This window comes from Phalaenopsis equestris, unplaced genomic scaffold (genome assembly GCF_001263595.1).
Source record: "Phalaenopsis equestris unplaced genomic scaffold, ASM126359v1 Scaffold000134, whole genome shotgun sequence".
In the NCBI taxonomy this organism is placed as follows: Eukaryota; Viridiplantae; Streptophyta; class Magnoliopsida; order Asparagales; family Orchidaceae; genus Phalaenopsis; species Phalaenopsis equestris.
This window is the reverse complement of record NW_018164576.1, coordinates 3,962,892-3,979,783: the sequence shown is the minus strand read 5'-3', so window position 1 is coordinate 3,979,783 and position 16,892 is coordinate 3,962,892. Positions and strand designations below refer to the sequence as shown.

The window sequence follows — 16,892 nt, the reverse complement described above, 5'->3', positions numbered from 1 at the left end:
AAAGCCTTCGACGACACCAAGGCTGGCGTTAAAGGCCTCGTGGACGCCGGCATTACCGAAATTCCTCATTTCTTCCGCCACCCGCCTGGTGTTATAGAAGTTCCTCAGCCGGCGTCTGCTGTCAAGGCAGAGATTCCGGTCATCGATCTCGGCATAATCAACGGAGGCTCGATGGGGCGGGACAAAGTGGTGGAGCTCGTGAGAATGGCGTCGGAGACATTTGGTTTCTTCCAGGTAGTGAATCACGGGATTCCTCCGGCTGTGCTGGACGAGATGCTGGAAGGCGTCAGAAGATTTAACGAGCAGGAGTTGGAGGCAAAGATGAAACATTACGTGCGCGATCAGAAAAGTCCTGTGTTCTTTAACAGTAATTTCGATCTGTACCAATCTAAGGTGGCCAATTGGAGGGACACTCTCTTCTGCACAATCAAGCCGGAGGCCGCCGCCAAGCCGAATGACATTCCGGAAATTTGCAGGTCTGCACGCATTCTTAAATTGTTAGATTTAACCACGTCTTCCGCTCACATTTACCAGTTTCAGATTTACATCGAACATGTGACACAACACGATAAAACATGATAAAATTCAATAATTATTTAACAGAGTGTTAGATTTATTATTATTTTTTTTTGTGTTTGCTTGAATTTAAATTAAATTCATGACTAAATACCATAATAAGTATGCTATCAAACATGCCCAATAATCTTTTTAAAGTAACTGGAGAAATTATAACTATATTGAGAAAAATCAAATTTTTAGAAACTTTTGTAATATGATAACCTCTAGAAATATTATTTTAAAGCTACCACGTTGGGACTAATTTAATTGTGAAAAAAGGAAAGTCAATCCCAGCATAAAAATTCATGTAATTATATTAAACAATTTAAGTAAACCTAACCAATTGATTTCTTAAGCTTTTCTTAGCTTATAGCACTAATAGATTATATTTTCTTAAAACTAAATAACTATAACCTTATCTGAGACTTAGCTTAACAAAAACCCAATCAATGATACATTATGGATGCAGAGATATAATTATGGAATACGGGAGTCACGTCCAAAGGTTAGGACATCTTCTATTTGAGCTGCTATCAGAGGGACTTGGGTTGGAAACTCAACGTTTGAATGATTTGGATTGCGGGGAAGGGTTGTCACTTTTGTGCCACTATTATCCACCCTGCCCTCAGCCAGAGCTGGCTATTGGGATAAGCAAACATGCGGATCCTGACTTCTTAACTGTTGTTCTTCAAGATAGTATTGGTGGATTAGAAGTTCTTTATGAGAATCAGTGGGTTGATGTCCCCCCAATTCATGGAGCTCTTGTTATTAACATTGGTGATCTTGTACAGGTAACCAATTTAATTTTCTTAATTCCACTTTTAATTAGTAGTTTTATTTTGAGGGTGTTTACATACAAACCTACTGACTCCTATGGATTTATATACATAATTACTAAACTTCACTTTTCTCTTTTCTTTTTTTTATTTATACCTAACAAATATCGCTATTTTAATTTTTAGAAAGTATTTTTTTTTTCTTGCATTTGTAAGGCGACCTAAAAAATGAACTTTAGGTGTTAGATATGTAAATACATAAAATTTTGATTGGTATGTGTATATCTTCCTCTTGTTTTTTTAGTTTGGGGAGTAAGCTCTGATTGTGTATTTTTTTGTTTCTATGTTGCATATTTTTAAATAAAATATTTAGAGTGTGATCGATATATGTAATAAAATAAGTCTGAATTTTATAAAATAAATATTATTTATAATACTAACTGATCCTTACGAGAGAATTCAAGGTGATATAGTGATTAACTAACATCTCAACGTTGCATGAGGACCCAAAACACAATAAGAAAATAGAAATGATGGTCAAAACCACCAAAAAATTCTCTTAGGTGTAAAACCCTTGAAAGAGAAAAAAAATCACGAGAGCTCGCCCAGTTGAAATAATCCGCTATGAATGGTAAATACACTAATCCATTCTAGTATTTTTGGCGCATTAACACGTCGCGCAGTTTAGCAAATTATGTTGTGTTATTTGTTTTGTACGTTGATGTTATTCCCGTGTTACCGTGGTGTTTTTGGCGCCGCCTTTCGGATTTGCCTTTGTTGAGCGAGCGCCACAAGATTTAGCATGAAATTTGGGGATTTTCTTATTTAATTAAATTCATGAATTTCAAAAAATCATATCTTAGTATAGAAAGTTCATAAAATTAAAAAAATAAATACCGTTGTGCTTAGTAGACAGAGAGAAATCTAGTGAACTTAGAATTGAAAACAAGTAATTTAAATTTAATTTTAAATTAATTAAACATCACAGAACTTAATTAAATCATAAAAAAATTAGATTTTGAACATCATGGCTTGAATATTTCAGGGCTTATTCCTGATGAGCCTTGGGAGGTTTGGTGATTTTACCAGAATTATAGAGCATCAGTAGCATTAAAATCCCTAATTTTTCATAGATTTCATCTCTGTTTAATTGAAATAATTCAGAAAAAATAACATAAAAATCAGAAAAATATAAAATTAAGTTCTCTCTGTTCTCTGAAGTCAAAGAAGTAAAAAAAATTAATATTTTTCAAAACAAAAATACATTTTTATTTATTTATTCACTAGAATCAAGTGAAAAATCATAAAAATTAAAATACATCTCCAAAAATCATGAAAATTACCCTGGTTGGTCCTCTGAGTCTTAGGAACACCTCAAAATTTTCCTAAGGACATAAAACATTTTGATCAATTAAATTAATTATCCTTGAAAATCCCTATTTTTTAGCTCAAATAATTACAGAAAATAAACAAATATCAGAAAATTGCAATTTCACTTCTAAGGTAATTATCCTTGAATAATAAAAAAATAATTAAATTAATAAAAATCAATTAAATTAACTATCATTGATTCTACTAAATTTGACATCTGTTTGTTCTTCTAAATATGCTTAGAAAGCTTCCAAACATGATTTAATAGCTTGATTTGAGCTTGATTTGGTTCGGATTTGACCAATTTTGATACCATTGGGTATGTCTTGTCGAGCTAGTCAATTTCACTATAAATTTGTTGTAGTCGGATTTCTGGATGACTATTAATCGATGTTTAAATATTTCTTGCTCAAAAAATTGTCTCGAATTTTGCTTAGAGATTAGTGTTACATGGTGGCTATTTTTGAAGACAAGTGTAGTCACTCTATACCTAACTTCTTTTTTCTTAAATACTGTAAGGTCTATTTTGGGTGGTTAAATTTCTTTGTAATAGTATGTTGATGTGTGATTATTATGATCAAATTAATTTTTCTTAAAGTTCGGAGTGAGGATTATTTTTGTTTTTATTTTATTTTTGATAATTTTGGATAACAACTTTTTTATAGCTATTGCACGCTAAGAGTTTGTTCATGAAAATTTAGATCTCATAGCAAACAATTATGTAATATAATAACAGCTTTTAAACAGAATCATAAAACCTTTTTTTTCTAATAAAATTATGAAATAAAACTGTCCAAACATCATTTAAGGGGGCCAAATCTCACATATTTACAAATCTAACACTCAAAATTTACACTTATAACACATTGGTATTCTAAGCCTATGAATGAAAAGCTGTACTTCATGCTCAAAAAGATTCTTGATGTTTTTGAGAAGATTCATGGTAGTAGAGTCATTATTTAGCATCTTAACACTCAGGTAAAAGAGAAATAAGCAGGAGAAGACACATCAATTTTTACATCTATTTTTTTCACATTTGGATCGAAGTATGATTGTTGATAAAAAATATAAAATAGTTTTGCTTGACGACATTTTTTTTATATAATGATTATTTTTATTTTTGATGAAACAGTTGATCACTAATGAAAAATTCAAGAGCGTTGAGCACAGAGTACGTACAAGCAAAATCGGGCCAAGAATCTCTGTTGCGTGTTTCTTCTCCACACATTACTGTCCATCTGAGAGGACTTATGCCCCAATAAAAGAGCTATTATCAGAGACAAATCCTCCTAAATACAAAGAAGTTGTTGTAAGTGAATACGAACATTATTCTAGATCAAAAGGACTTGATGGTATATCTGCATTGGACAAATTTAGAATATGATCAGCTATCATATATGTGATCTAAATGTGTGGTCATGTGGAAACCTTAATAATGTTATGAGTGTATTAATAAATGAGTTTTGTCCTTTTGATGGTAAATCTACGATGGACAGATTAAGTTCAATTAGCGGATATGTGATTTAAATGTGTGGTCGTGTCTATGAGATTATTAATATTTGAGTTGTTTGGGTTAATTTTCTTTGAAATAATTGCGATATATAGTATTGAGAATAAAGTTATATGGATTATATTTGCTTTTACATACATAGCTTTAATTACTATGTATTTACATCTACATCTAACATCCAAATTTCACTTTTTTGAATTTATATCATACAAAATGTTCATATAACATAAAAATATTACTATTTTAACTTTTGAAAAAGTGAGATACATCTTTTTTATGCATAGGTAAAGTGGTATGTACTTGAAAACTTAATTTTAGGTGTTAAATATGTAAAGACATGCTATTGAGTAATATGTTTGTGAAACTTTGATATTATAAAGGATTTATTGTTGATTTACTCTTACATGGAATGCGTTATTGTATTGATGAAGAAACTATGTACTATTATAGTAATTAGGTCATTTATGTTGAGATAATCTAGATATAACTTAATCTTATTGTGTATGGCTATATGTATATATATGGCATAATTACCATCACATTCTAAGTAGCCTCAAAATAGTATTATCATCATTAATAACCATGTTATACAATTCTACCATTCTAAAAAAAAAGAACTTAATTATCTCCAAGGAGTGATAAACTTTCTATCAGGGAGCTCCTCATAGAAGTAATAATGTTTTTGAAATTAGCTCGAACTCAAACAGGCTCGGCTTTGTTAGAACCTTTATTCAAATTGAGTTTGAACTAGATTTGAACCAACATTCATATTTCAAACTAAGATTCATTCGACAACCATTGACAATTTTTTGAAGAGTAGGCTCATACTTTTGTTTATTTTGTTGCGAGGTTTTGATCATGCAGAAAGAAAATTGCTGAGAAATAGCAGTCATTAGCACTTCCATGGATCTAACCAATGGAAACTTCCAATGATATGTATTCTTAGAACTCAACTAGTGAATTAAAGCAAGCATCAAATGCAATCCAAATAACGAGAGTTTGACTGCACTTTTATAAAGTAGAATTTGTGATATAAGTATTTGTTACTTTTTGAAAATTATTCAGCTAAGTTTTTTGTTCTCAAGTAAATTAGAACCATAATTTATAATTTTGATTATCTTTAAAGCATACTCTTTGGAATTTTATTTATAAATCAAATAAATGGTTAGCAATTATTTGAATTATTGCTAAAAAATGATTACTTGATAAAGCGTAATGTCTATGCTATCTTTCTCTAGTGAAATAATCACATTGTATTTCTTTCAAAAAAATTTAAAACTATTTTTAAAATTATATAGTTTATGATTTATATAAATATATATTTGAGATGATGTGCTTAAATTTTGATACTATAGATCAAATGTGGCCAAACCATGGGCTTACAGATACCTTTGACGGCATTTGGGCATTCATTTGGTTGGGTCAATGGTGACTATCCGTTTACTTGTCTCATTGATAGGAGTCTATATTCATAATTTTTATAGATAACAAACTGTGAGTCATTTATGTTAGTGGGTTGTTGATTATAAAGAGAGCATTTCAATACAGAAAAAACCAATTTCATCATAATATTTTGTGAACCTTAAATTTGTTTTCTTCGTCTTCTAGATAATACATCTCATACATATATATATGATTAATGAACCATTAATATGTTTGGTTTTATCTAATTGAAAATCTATTTGTTCTATCTAATTAAGATCAGTAACTAGATATCAAGATTGCACCTATATGTTTCTATTCTTTTGGTAAAAGTAAATATGATTTATTCTTCAAATCAAATTCTGAATGTTCTTGATATCAGTTTTTTTGATCCATTTAGTTCAATACCCTAATAATGTTAGGATGACCCCTCGATGTTTAAGAGTTCAACTTCATTCTATTCAAGGAGTTTCACAACACTAGTTTTCCACCTTTTCCCATGCATACAAGCATGTGAAAATCTATTCTTTCTGCAATTCTTTGCTAGAATGTCATTCATAATGAATCAAATTATAGCCTAAAGTTCTAGAAATTCTATATATGGTCATGACATTATAATAGACAAGATGTACATACGTACCATTCAATTTTTATGTATTTATATATCTAACAACTAATTTTCAATCTTTACATATATGCCATCTTATCTTACCTATGCACGAAAAGATGTATTTTTTTTAGATTTTAAAATGATGATATTTTCTTATGTGATGTGAAAATTTTTTATGGAATGAATTTAAACAATAATGCTTAGACATTAGATATATAAATACATAAGATACCGGGTGAAATGTATGCAAATGAACCGTAATCATAATTACAGTTTCTTGTAATTCTGGAAACATCACCTATATGCCCTTTGCATTTAATCTACATGTACTTTTCATTTTTCTCTATAATAAGTGGTGTCCGCGATTAGGAGTAGTTTTAAAACGGTTTCTGTTTTTTGGTTTACCAGCCAATTTCTCTTGACATTTATTTCTCAGAATTCATTTATTAACCAATTGCATCATATATATATATATTTATATATATATATATATGATGCAATTGTTCACTCGGGGGAATGATACAAGGTCTGGTCATTTCTCATGCGCTTATAATTCAATGACCACACTCTTCACTCGGGGGCAATCGAACCTCAACTCAGAGGGACTTACAACTGATAAGTAGATGTCCGACCAACTGATTTGAGTATATATATATATATATATATATATATTACTTTCAAAGTGGAAGATTCACATGTATACCAATCAATTTCTATGCACTTACTTTTCTAAAACAGAAACTTCAATTTTTACATTTATTCCATCTTGCATATGCAATAAAAAGGTGTATTCTATTTTTTAAAACTTAAAATTGTGATAATTTTGATGTGATATAAAAGATTTGGGAGATATAAATGCAACGAAGGTTAGATGTTAGATATATGTTAATACATAGAAATTGGGGGGCGCGGGGTTTTGATACAACTGAGCATAAGTTAATTAATTATAAAGAACAAAAAATAAAAATACATCAAACTTATATAATTGAAACATATTTATATAAATAAATAAAGAAAATAAAAACACAAGCTTCAAACAAACATGATGCCAAACGGCCAAACGGGCACCAAATAAATGAACAGCATAAGAATAGAAGATTATTCATTTAGGAGCATTAATTCACTCCCAACCCCTTATTAACTTAACTTTCTATTTTTTCATCTGAACATGCTTCATTAAATTGATGGCTTTAAACAGAAAGACTAAATTTGGTGCAATTTCCCAATCAACCTTCCTTTTTGTTTACGACGATATTATCGATCGTATTTAATTTTGCACCTCTTCGTTTCATTAGGTAAGGTGGGGATCACTTTCGTTTTGTTTTTCGTTCTTTATGTTAAATTTATTTTACTTATGATTTCATTTAAAATAAATTATAATTAGTGATGATAAGTATTCTTAAAAGCCCAGGAAACCACTCCAGAAAATTTGACTATTTTGAAAAATAAGTTTTGATATGCCACCAATAAATTTTTATCAGTCGGCATAAATCTCGATGCAATCCTTTGAACAATAAACATTCAAACTTCGATTAAGAATCATCTAGGGCTCCGATTTCAACAAACTTATAGTCAAACTGACCGGATCGATAAGACGGACCTAGTGATATTAAAACTAGTCTAATCTGAGTCAGTTCAAGTTCAAATCAAATCATTAAACCACTTATGAAGAATTTATGGAGGCATTTGAAAGGTTAAAATGAATGTCGAATCTAGTGAGTTCATAGTCGAATCGAGCGTCTCGAAAAAACGAATCCAAAGAGCCCAAGATTGCTCAATTCCGACATCGTTAAGGCACTCAAATGTCCATCAAACGTCATCTGATCAAGGGAAGCTCTCCGGGCCGTCCGATCAAAATGATTCATATTCCTGCATTAATTGCACTCAAAAAACTATAAATAGAGCCTCACCCCTCACATGAGGGGAGGAGGCTTAAGAGAGAACGCTTAAGAGAGAACTTGAGGCTTTGAGAAGGAGTTCAAGTCCAAGATCATCATCGTCATCGTCGATCGCCGTCGACCACCACTGACCGTCGACCACGACCGCCGACCTCTGTCAACAACTGCCGACCACCGTTGAACGCCGTCGATCACCGCTGACCTCTGTCAACCACCGTCATCGACTGTTGTTAGCCACCGCTAACCTCTGTCAACCATCGCTTACTAGACGTCATCAGTCGACGTTGTAACATGGAAAGTTAGTAACCCTTTCCCGGCTGTGGGACAAGGGGCATTTGTAATCATCAACTTATAGTAGATTTTTACAACTGGGCCAGACCCCGTAGTTTTTCCCTTTTTACGAGTTTTCCACGTAAAAACTTCTGGTGTGATCACAGCTCGATTCATTTTTATCTCAGTGTGTGCTGAATTCTCGTGCAACGCTAAGACGATAATCCATTACTCTACCGCCACGAATTTTCTAGCACGAAGTTTATTTATTTTTAGCGAATAATAGTAAAATTAATAAAAAAATAAAAGATAAATTGATCTCAAATAAGCTCTTAACGCCTTATAAATTTGGTTGGAATATTGTTTAAATAAAAATTAGTTTAAAGACAACTTTAGAAAAAACCATTTTTTTGAGGCAACATGCTATCCTTTTCTCTTTTTTCTATTATTTTTATTGCAACATTTTTGTTCTCACTTTTCCCAAAAAACAAAAAACATGGAAATAATGGTTTTAGATAGAGTATATATGAAATTTAATCAAAAGCTATTATAATGAAGTTCACTAATTAAATTAATTAGAATGGAAAGCAAAGAGTAAGTTTTTTTCCGAAAAACGGCTTGAGACCAAAAATAATGAAGAAGTAAGAGGGAATGATAAATAAATGCTGCCGCGTGATACAGTCCACACCGTCACATATCTCTAGTGATCGAGGGAATTTCTTAAATTTGAATCACAAAAATATATTGATATAGATTTGAGGATGATAAACCTTGCTATTTCATGTATGAATTTAAATTAAAGAAGAGAAATTTCCCCCTCAAGATACTCAAAATTAAATATAAAGTTATGTATATTTCACCCACTTTATTCCATATCAAAAACTAATAAACACATTAACTTGTACGATACAAACAAAAAAAAAAAGAAAAAAAAAAAGACAAAACAGAACAATGCCACAGAATTCTTAAAATTCAGAAACAGACCTCCCTCCATCACCTGAGAAGGTCAAAACTTCAAACACTTAAAATCTTTTATAAGTAAGAATAGCAACTCACTTACATTAAAATACTGCTAATTTGTTCGCGTCGATCAACTAATTCTGGATGGAACAGTTGAACGTCTCATAAAACAATCAACCTTCCACAAGAGCATTCAGCAGCGCAAGAGCATTACTGCTATACTTCTTCACCCTCCTCACATTTCGAATAAACCCCTTCACCGCCGCCGCGCCGCCGACGTCCTCAAATCCGTCCACACATGTGTCTTCATCCGTCAGAGCAGCGCTCATCCACGTCTGAGCGTTGGATACGTCCCAAAAGAAACTTGACCCGCCGAGCTTCACAGCCCGCCAAAGCTTTTGGATCTCCGCCACCGACTGCTTGGTCAGATCCTCAGCGGTGCGCAGCAGATCAAGACAGTCGTGCAGTGCGGCGCCGGCGCTCCCCGTTCTGTGGTGCCGCAAAGCCTCCGCTTGCAAAGCTGACTTCTTTATGTTGGCCAGACTGACTTCGGTGGCGATGATGGCGAGTGCCAGAGGGCTCTCCTTCATGTTTTTTGCGTAGGGTTTGAGGGAGATGTAGCAGAGTTGGGGGTAGAGGGTTACGGCGCAGCTGCGGCGGATGAAGTCAGTGGAGTTGGCCAGGATGGCGAATACTGCCGGCGAGATGGTAGTGAGGAGAAGGAGGAGGAGGAGGAGGCGACGGCTTAGAGTTGCCATTTGATAATGAGTTTAGCGAGCGGTTGGTGGTTTGGGGGGGGTTTGTATAGGGAGAGAATATGAGGTGACGATTTATATATTTGGACTAAGGTCGGGTTTTTTAAAGGTTTGGTTTTGAGCCATGTTTGGGTTGGCTCAATACCAGCTTGAAAATTATTGGATCAAAAATTTTAGCTCTCAACTTGATTTATTTATTTCGATTCAATTTGATCCAAGTCATAATTTTAATAAATTTCGGAACGATTAACGATTTTCAAGCTAAATCCACAATCTTAACATTTTACAATTCAATTTTAAGACGAGTCGAGGCGGGCTCATAACCAACTTGAGAAAAATTCAATCCAAAATTTTGGTTTGTAACTCTGTTTTTTTATCCCATTTTGATTAGAGATAAATTTTGAATCACTTTTCGAGAAATTGGTGATATTCGAGCTAAAATCACAGCCTGATGCGTGCTAGAAAATTCGCGGTGGTAGAGTAATGGATTATCGTCTCAGCGTTGCGCAAGGATTCAACACACACTCAGATGAAAATAAATAAAACTGTGATAATACCAAAAGTTTTTACGTGGAAAACCCGTAAAAAGGAAAAACCACGGGGTCTGGCCAAGTTGTAAAAATCCACTATAAGTTGATAATTATATGTGTCACTTATCTCATAGGTGGGAAAGGGTTACTAGCTTTCTAAATTACAACTTCAACTGACGACATCTAGTCAGCGGAGGTTGACGGAGGTCGGCGGTGATCGACGATAGTTGACGACAATCGATGAGGGTCATGAGGATCGGCGGTGGTCAACGGAGATCAGCGGTGGTTGTCGACAGTCAATGGTGGTCGACGGCAATCGATGATGGAAAGGATGATTTGGATTTGAGCTCCTTATCAAAACCTCAAGTTCTCTCTTAAGCCTACTCCCTTTTTCTTTTTTCTTCATGAGAGGGATGAGACTCTATTTATAGTGTTTTGAGTGCAATTAATGTAGAAATATGAGTCATTTTGATCGGACGATCCGGAGAGCTTCTTTTGATTAGATGACGTTTGATGGACATTTGAGTGTCTTAACGATGTTGGAATTGAGCAACTTGGGCTCGTTGGATTCATCTTGTCGAGACGCTCGATTCGACAATAAACTCGTTAGATTCGACATCCGTTTGACCTTTCAAATGCCTCCGGAAATCCTTCAATAGTGGTTTAATGATTTGATACGGGCTTGATTTTACTTGGATTGGACTGACTTTCATATCATTAGGTCTGTCTCATCGAGCCGATGAATTTGACTATAAGTTTGTTAAAATTGAAGCTCTGGATGACTCTCAATCGAAGTTTTAAAGTTTCTTATTCAAAAAATTACATCGAGATTTGTGTTGGCTGATGAAAATTTGTTGGTGACGTATCAGTTGCCCCGCTATTTTCAGGCGAGACGATTTTTTTCGTCCAAAAATATTAAGATTTATAGTCTTTTCATTTTTATAATGCATAAAAACTTCAAGTATAAATAGTTTTTTACTATTAGTATGCATACAAATTTATTATTTATCCTTTATAATTAAACAAATTGAGTCTAGCTCAGTTGATATGTGATTTTTGCCGTTTGCAGGTGGCGTGGGATCAAATCTTTAGATGGGTCTGTAAACCGGCGAACTCGAGACCCGAGAGCCTGAATCCGAACCCAGTGGGCCAAACTTGAGACCCGGAACCGTCGAAACATGTAGTGGGCCGCGGAATCCGGACCGGCAGAATGAAGCGGGCCACGAGATCTGAAGGGTCATGGTAAATTAAATGTGCTCTTATTAGAGCTAAGCCAAACTGAATTTAATTAATTAATTATTTAAAAAGAATTCCAAGGGCCTCGGTAAATTAATAGAGTTTAAAAGAGTAATTTATTAAATTATACAAATTTTTTTATTAATAATAATAATTTTAACTAATTTTAGCTATAAAAGCAGAATTTAAAAAGTCAAAAAATTGAAGGAATATGAAATGAATAGTTTTTTTTTAATAAACAACTGTTTTTTTATGAATCTAATTAATTTTATCATGAATATGAGGAGGTTTTTCAGCCTATAAATAGGCCAAGCAGAGGAGAAAAAATGTGGAGTCTCCGTTCCTGCCTCGAAGGCGATTCAGGATTTCCCAAAAGAGAAAAGTTATTCTCGTCTTGCGTAGCAGACAAGCAATGAGATCTTCTTTCACGTTGTGGCAAAATGTTGCGGCGAAGTGTTGCAGCGAAACGTTGCGGCGAAATGTTGCGGCAAAGTGTTGCAGCGAAACGTTGCGGTGAAATTTTGCTGTGAAGAGTTGCGGCGAAACTTTGTGGTGAAGTGTTGTGACAAAATATTGTGGTGAAGAGTTACAGCGAAACGTTGCGGCGAAGCGTCGTGGCGGGTTGTTGCGACGACGCTTTTGCAAAGGGGCGTCGCGACCACGTGACAAGCTGTGGTGGAGTGTCGCATATTCCGAAGGAGATTCTCATGTTGTTCTTGCATGTTCTGAAAGTGATGAAAAAATGATGTAGTTTTCTCGCCTCATCATGAGGAGGGAATTTTCATGCTTATGTGGTGGTGATATATGAAGACCCCTTGACGATCACTAGAAATACTGTAATTTTTGGAAAGTGATGCCGACACTAATTGAAGTTGAACTGATTTGTTGTAGCACTTGTACATGTATATGTTGGTATTGTAGCCTTTTTTAATCATCTGATGTGACAATTGTAGATGATAGCAATGTATTTTTTTTGTTGCTTCCACGGTTGTTGTGGCTTCTTAATTATACAAAGTTCTTCTGAGACTCGTAGTCTTCTGAGGAATTTTTATGCACATGTCCCTTCTAAGGCTTGTAGCCTTCTAAGGTCTTTGATGTACATGTATCTTCTGAGGCTTGTAGCATTCTGAGGTCTTTGAGTGTACTTATGCCTTTAGATGCTTGTAGCTTTCTGAGGTCTTTGATGTACATGTGCCTTCTGAGGCTTGTAGCGTTCTGAGGTCTTTGAGTGCACCTGTGCCTTCTGAGGCTTGTAGCCTTCTGAGGTCTTTGATATATCTGTCTTATGAGGCTTGTAGCTTTCTGAGGTCTTTGAGTGTACATGTGCCTTCTGAGGCTTGTAGCCTTCTGAGGTCTTTGAGAGGAGACCATGTCAACCACTTGCTCTCATGGAGTCTTTCTAGTGAAGACCCTATCCACAACTAGCTTCCCATCGAGACTTGTCTCTTAGGCTCGTCTTTCAGGGGTATGAAAGCTTCTCATTGAGTCTTGCCTCTTGGGCTTGATTTTTAGGAGTATCATATCTTCCCGTCGAGTTTTGCCTCTTGGACTCAACTTTTAGGGGTATGGTAGCTTGTCATCCTCAAGGGGGCTTTCTACACAAAAATCTTTCGTAAGAAAATAAGAAAATTTCATTGAAAAAATAAGTAAGAAAATAAGAAAATTTCATTGAAATGATATTTTAAAGCAACATAAAATTTTTGCTAAAATAAAATTAAAATTTTATAAGCCAGTTTTTTACTCAGTCAATATGAGTTCAAGTTATACTTCTCATTTGATAACTCCAACTGTTCTCTTTTGGTTCCCCTCACATTATTCTTGTAAGTAGCGACCTAGGTGACCTTTGTGTATTAGACGTTCAATTTCTTCCTTTAATTGAAAACATTTTTCTGTTGAATGTCATTTTGCATGTTGGAAATAACAATATTGAGACTGGTCTCCACCATATAGATTTCTTAACAGCTTTCGCCACTTGACAGTCTCTTCATCCTTGATTGTCATTAAGATGTTAACAAGTGACGTGTTGAGTGGTGCGTATTCTTTTTCTGATCGTTGCTCACGATTCCCTTGTGGCCTAAACTTTTTTCGTTGTGAGAATTGATTGGTATCCCCAGCGTTATTCTTGCGCTTGCCTCCCAATCGCTCAAATTGTTCCTTGTGAGCAATGATGGCCTCATCTGCAGAAATTTGTGCCTCAACACGGTGAATAAGGTTAGCATAAGAATGAACCGTATTTTGCATCAACGATGAGTAGAAAGGTCCTGGGCGGAGCCCCCAAGGAAAACTCCTCTTAGTAACTCTGGATCTACTCCCGAGATCTGTCGGGCTTCAGTTGGAAAACCTGTTGAAGTAATCCTTCAATGATTCTCCTTCGCTTTGATGAATTCTCGAGAGATGGGATGAATCATTGATAATCCGTCGTTTTGCTACGAACTATTCCACAAACAGTTTTGCAAGCTCATTAAAGGTGTTTTCAGTGCCCCATGACAGAGAGTAGAACCAGGTTCGAGCTTGTCCTTTAAGAGTACTTGTCCTTTAAGAGTAGCCCTTTAAGAGTAGCCGGGAAAACCTGACACAGAAGTGCATCAGAGGCACGTTGAATGTGCATGAGATTTTGATAATGATCAATAAGTTCGTAGGGGTCGGTTATCCCTTCATATGTATTGATGTTCAGAAGCTTGAAGTCTGTTGGGATGGGGTGTTGGAGGACTGCATCCACTAAGGGAGAGGATTCATGTATGTTGCGGTGAGTGTAGAAACGATCTTTTTTCTCTAGTAGAAACTCTTCCCGGACGAGGCGTCGTAGTTCATTACGAATGACATCATCTGAAATAGTAGGAAGATGTGGCGATGTCGGATGAACTGCAAGAGGTGGATGAGTGGAACTTGTGGTATCTAGGAGTTCAGCATCACGACTTGACAGGGGATGTGTTCCCTCTTGAGGAGGTGGGTCGGTACGAGTTCCTCCGAGCGATCTGATATGTTTCTCGTTCGTCGCGGAGTTAATGGTGTGGGCAGCGGTTGTTGAGCCCCGCATAGGAGTCATGTGATTTTTACTTGAGACTCCTCCATTCTACGCATTCGATCTTCTATAGAAGGACCTGAAACACCTTAGTTGGCTGGATAGCGTCTTCCTGGGCTGGAAGATAAAGAAGCATGCCGCTCTTGGCTTCGTGACTGCTCCCTCGAACGATTGGTGTTGGAGTGGGATGCTCCGTTGTCAGGAACATTGCGTTTGGTGGCCATGTAGTAAGCCACATAAGTACTTTAGTTGTGGGATTGAAACTTTCCCACAGACGACGCCAAACTGATGCGTGATAGAAAATTCGCGGTGGTAGAGTAATGGATTATCGTCTCAGCGTTGCGCGATGATTCAATACACACTCAGATGAAAATGAATCAAGCTGTGATAACACCAGAAGTTTTTACATGGAAAACCTGTAAAGAGGAAAAACCACGGGGTCTGGCCCAGTTGTAAAAATCCACTATAAGTTGATGATTACAGATGTCCCATGTCTCTCAAGCGGGAAATGATTACTCGCTTTCCAAATTACAAACTCGACTGAAGACGTCTCGTCAGCTCGCGTCAGCGGTGGTTGACAGAGGTCGGCGGTGATCGACGGTAGTGGACGAGAATCGATGACGGTCGGCGGTGGTCGATGGAGGTCAGCGGTGGTTGTCGACGGTCAGTGGCGGTCGTCGACGATTGACGATGGCGAGAATGATCTTGGACTTGAGCTCCTTCTCAAAGCCTTAAGTTCTCTCTTAAGGCTCCTCCCTTCCATGTTAGAGGTGAGACTCTATTTATAGTGTTTTGAGTTCAATTAATGCAGGGATATGAACCATTTTGATCGGACGGTCCGAAGAACTTTCTTTGATAAGATGAAATTTGATGGACATTTGAGTGTCTTAACGATGTCAGAATTAAACAATCTTGGGCTCGTTAGATTCGTCTTGTCGAGACACTCGATTCGACAATAAACTCGCTAGATTTGACATTCATTTGACCTTTCAAATGCCTCCGAAAATCCTCCAATAGTGGTTTAATGATTTGAGCTGGGCTTGATTTGACTTGAATTGTACTGACTTTTATATCATTAGGTCTGTCTCATCGAACCGATCAATTAAACTATAAGTTTGCTGAAAACCGGAGTTCCGAATGACTCTTAATCGAAATTTGAATATTTTTTTATCAAAAAATTATACCAAAATTCGTGCTAACTGATGAAAACCTGTTGGTGAGGTATCACAACCCCATAATATACCAAAGGGCAAGACAAAGAGGGGAAAATGGCGAAAATGCCATTGTTGGTGGATTATTGAGTCGTTGCACACGTGTACTGATGAGATGTTAGGGATCATCCAACTTTTATAATATGATCATGTGGGGAATAGGTGTTCCGGAATATAGTGACCATTAATTTTTCTTTAGTCGTTTTTTTTTAACTGTTGCTCTTTTTTGTATTTGATTTATTTTTATGAGTGCGTTTATGACATTAACGTTGCATTAAAAATCAATGAACATATAAATGAAAGAATCAAGCCTTATTAGAGCTAGATGAGTTCTTACATAAAATCATAGAGATGATTTATCAGTTTAGCGCATATGAAATGTTGTGCCTTTTTTATTAAAAGTTGTTGTAATTTATAGCTTTAGTGTCATCAACTTCAATCCTACTTTAATTTGAGCAAAAAAATCAATAAGCACTAAATTAATTTAAATATTTTATCTTCAAAGAAAAAAAAAAATCTTGCGCCGACTTACGAATTTACCCCCATATTTCAAGTAATTTTCAATCTCATAAATTTCTTTTTATTTATTATTAAATGATAAAGAATAAATAATAATGCATGAAATTAAAAAAAAATGGCCAATTTCGATCTCAAATGAACGCAATTGTAAGATTTACAACGAGGTCTACTTAGATTAGTATAATTGCCGTGGGAGGACATCAAAGTCATATTTTACATATTTTACAAGTTTATTATAGGATGA

General features: G+C 35.3%; 2 protein-coding genes across 2 annotated transcripts in view; one reads left to right on the top strand and one right to left on the bottom strand.

Moving 5' to 3' along the window:
- LOC110021429 (1-aminocyclopropane-1-carboxylate oxidase homolog 1-like) overlaps positions 1 to 4,272 on the top strand; it is a 9,700-nt gene extending 5,428 nt beyond the window's left edge. Inside the window, exons 2-4 of the mRNA XM_020719912.1 lie at positions 5 to 476; positions 1,028 to 1,349; positions 3,838 to 4,272. Of these exons, the coding sequence (XP_020575571.1) occupies positions 5 to 476; positions 1,028 to 1,349; positions 3,838 to 4,089 (1,046 nt within the window). The 3' untranslated portion in view covers positions 4,090 to 4,272. The remainder of the gene's footprint in view (positions 1 to 4; positions 477 to 1,027; positions 1,350 to 3,837) is intronic.
- A 5,006-nt stretch (positions 4,273 to 9,278) lies between these two features.
- On the bottom strand, positions 9,279 to 10,191 carry LOC110021496 (21 kDa protein-like). The gene has a single exon (XM_020720009.1). The coding sequence runs from the start codon at positions 10,131 to 10,133 to the stop codon at positions 9,549 to 9,551; it is 585 nt and encodes a 194-aa protein (XP_020575668.1). The 5' UTR covers positions 10,134 to 10,191; the 3' UTR covers positions 9,279 to 9,548.
- Positions 10,192 to 16,892: the final 6,701 nt, after the last annotated feature.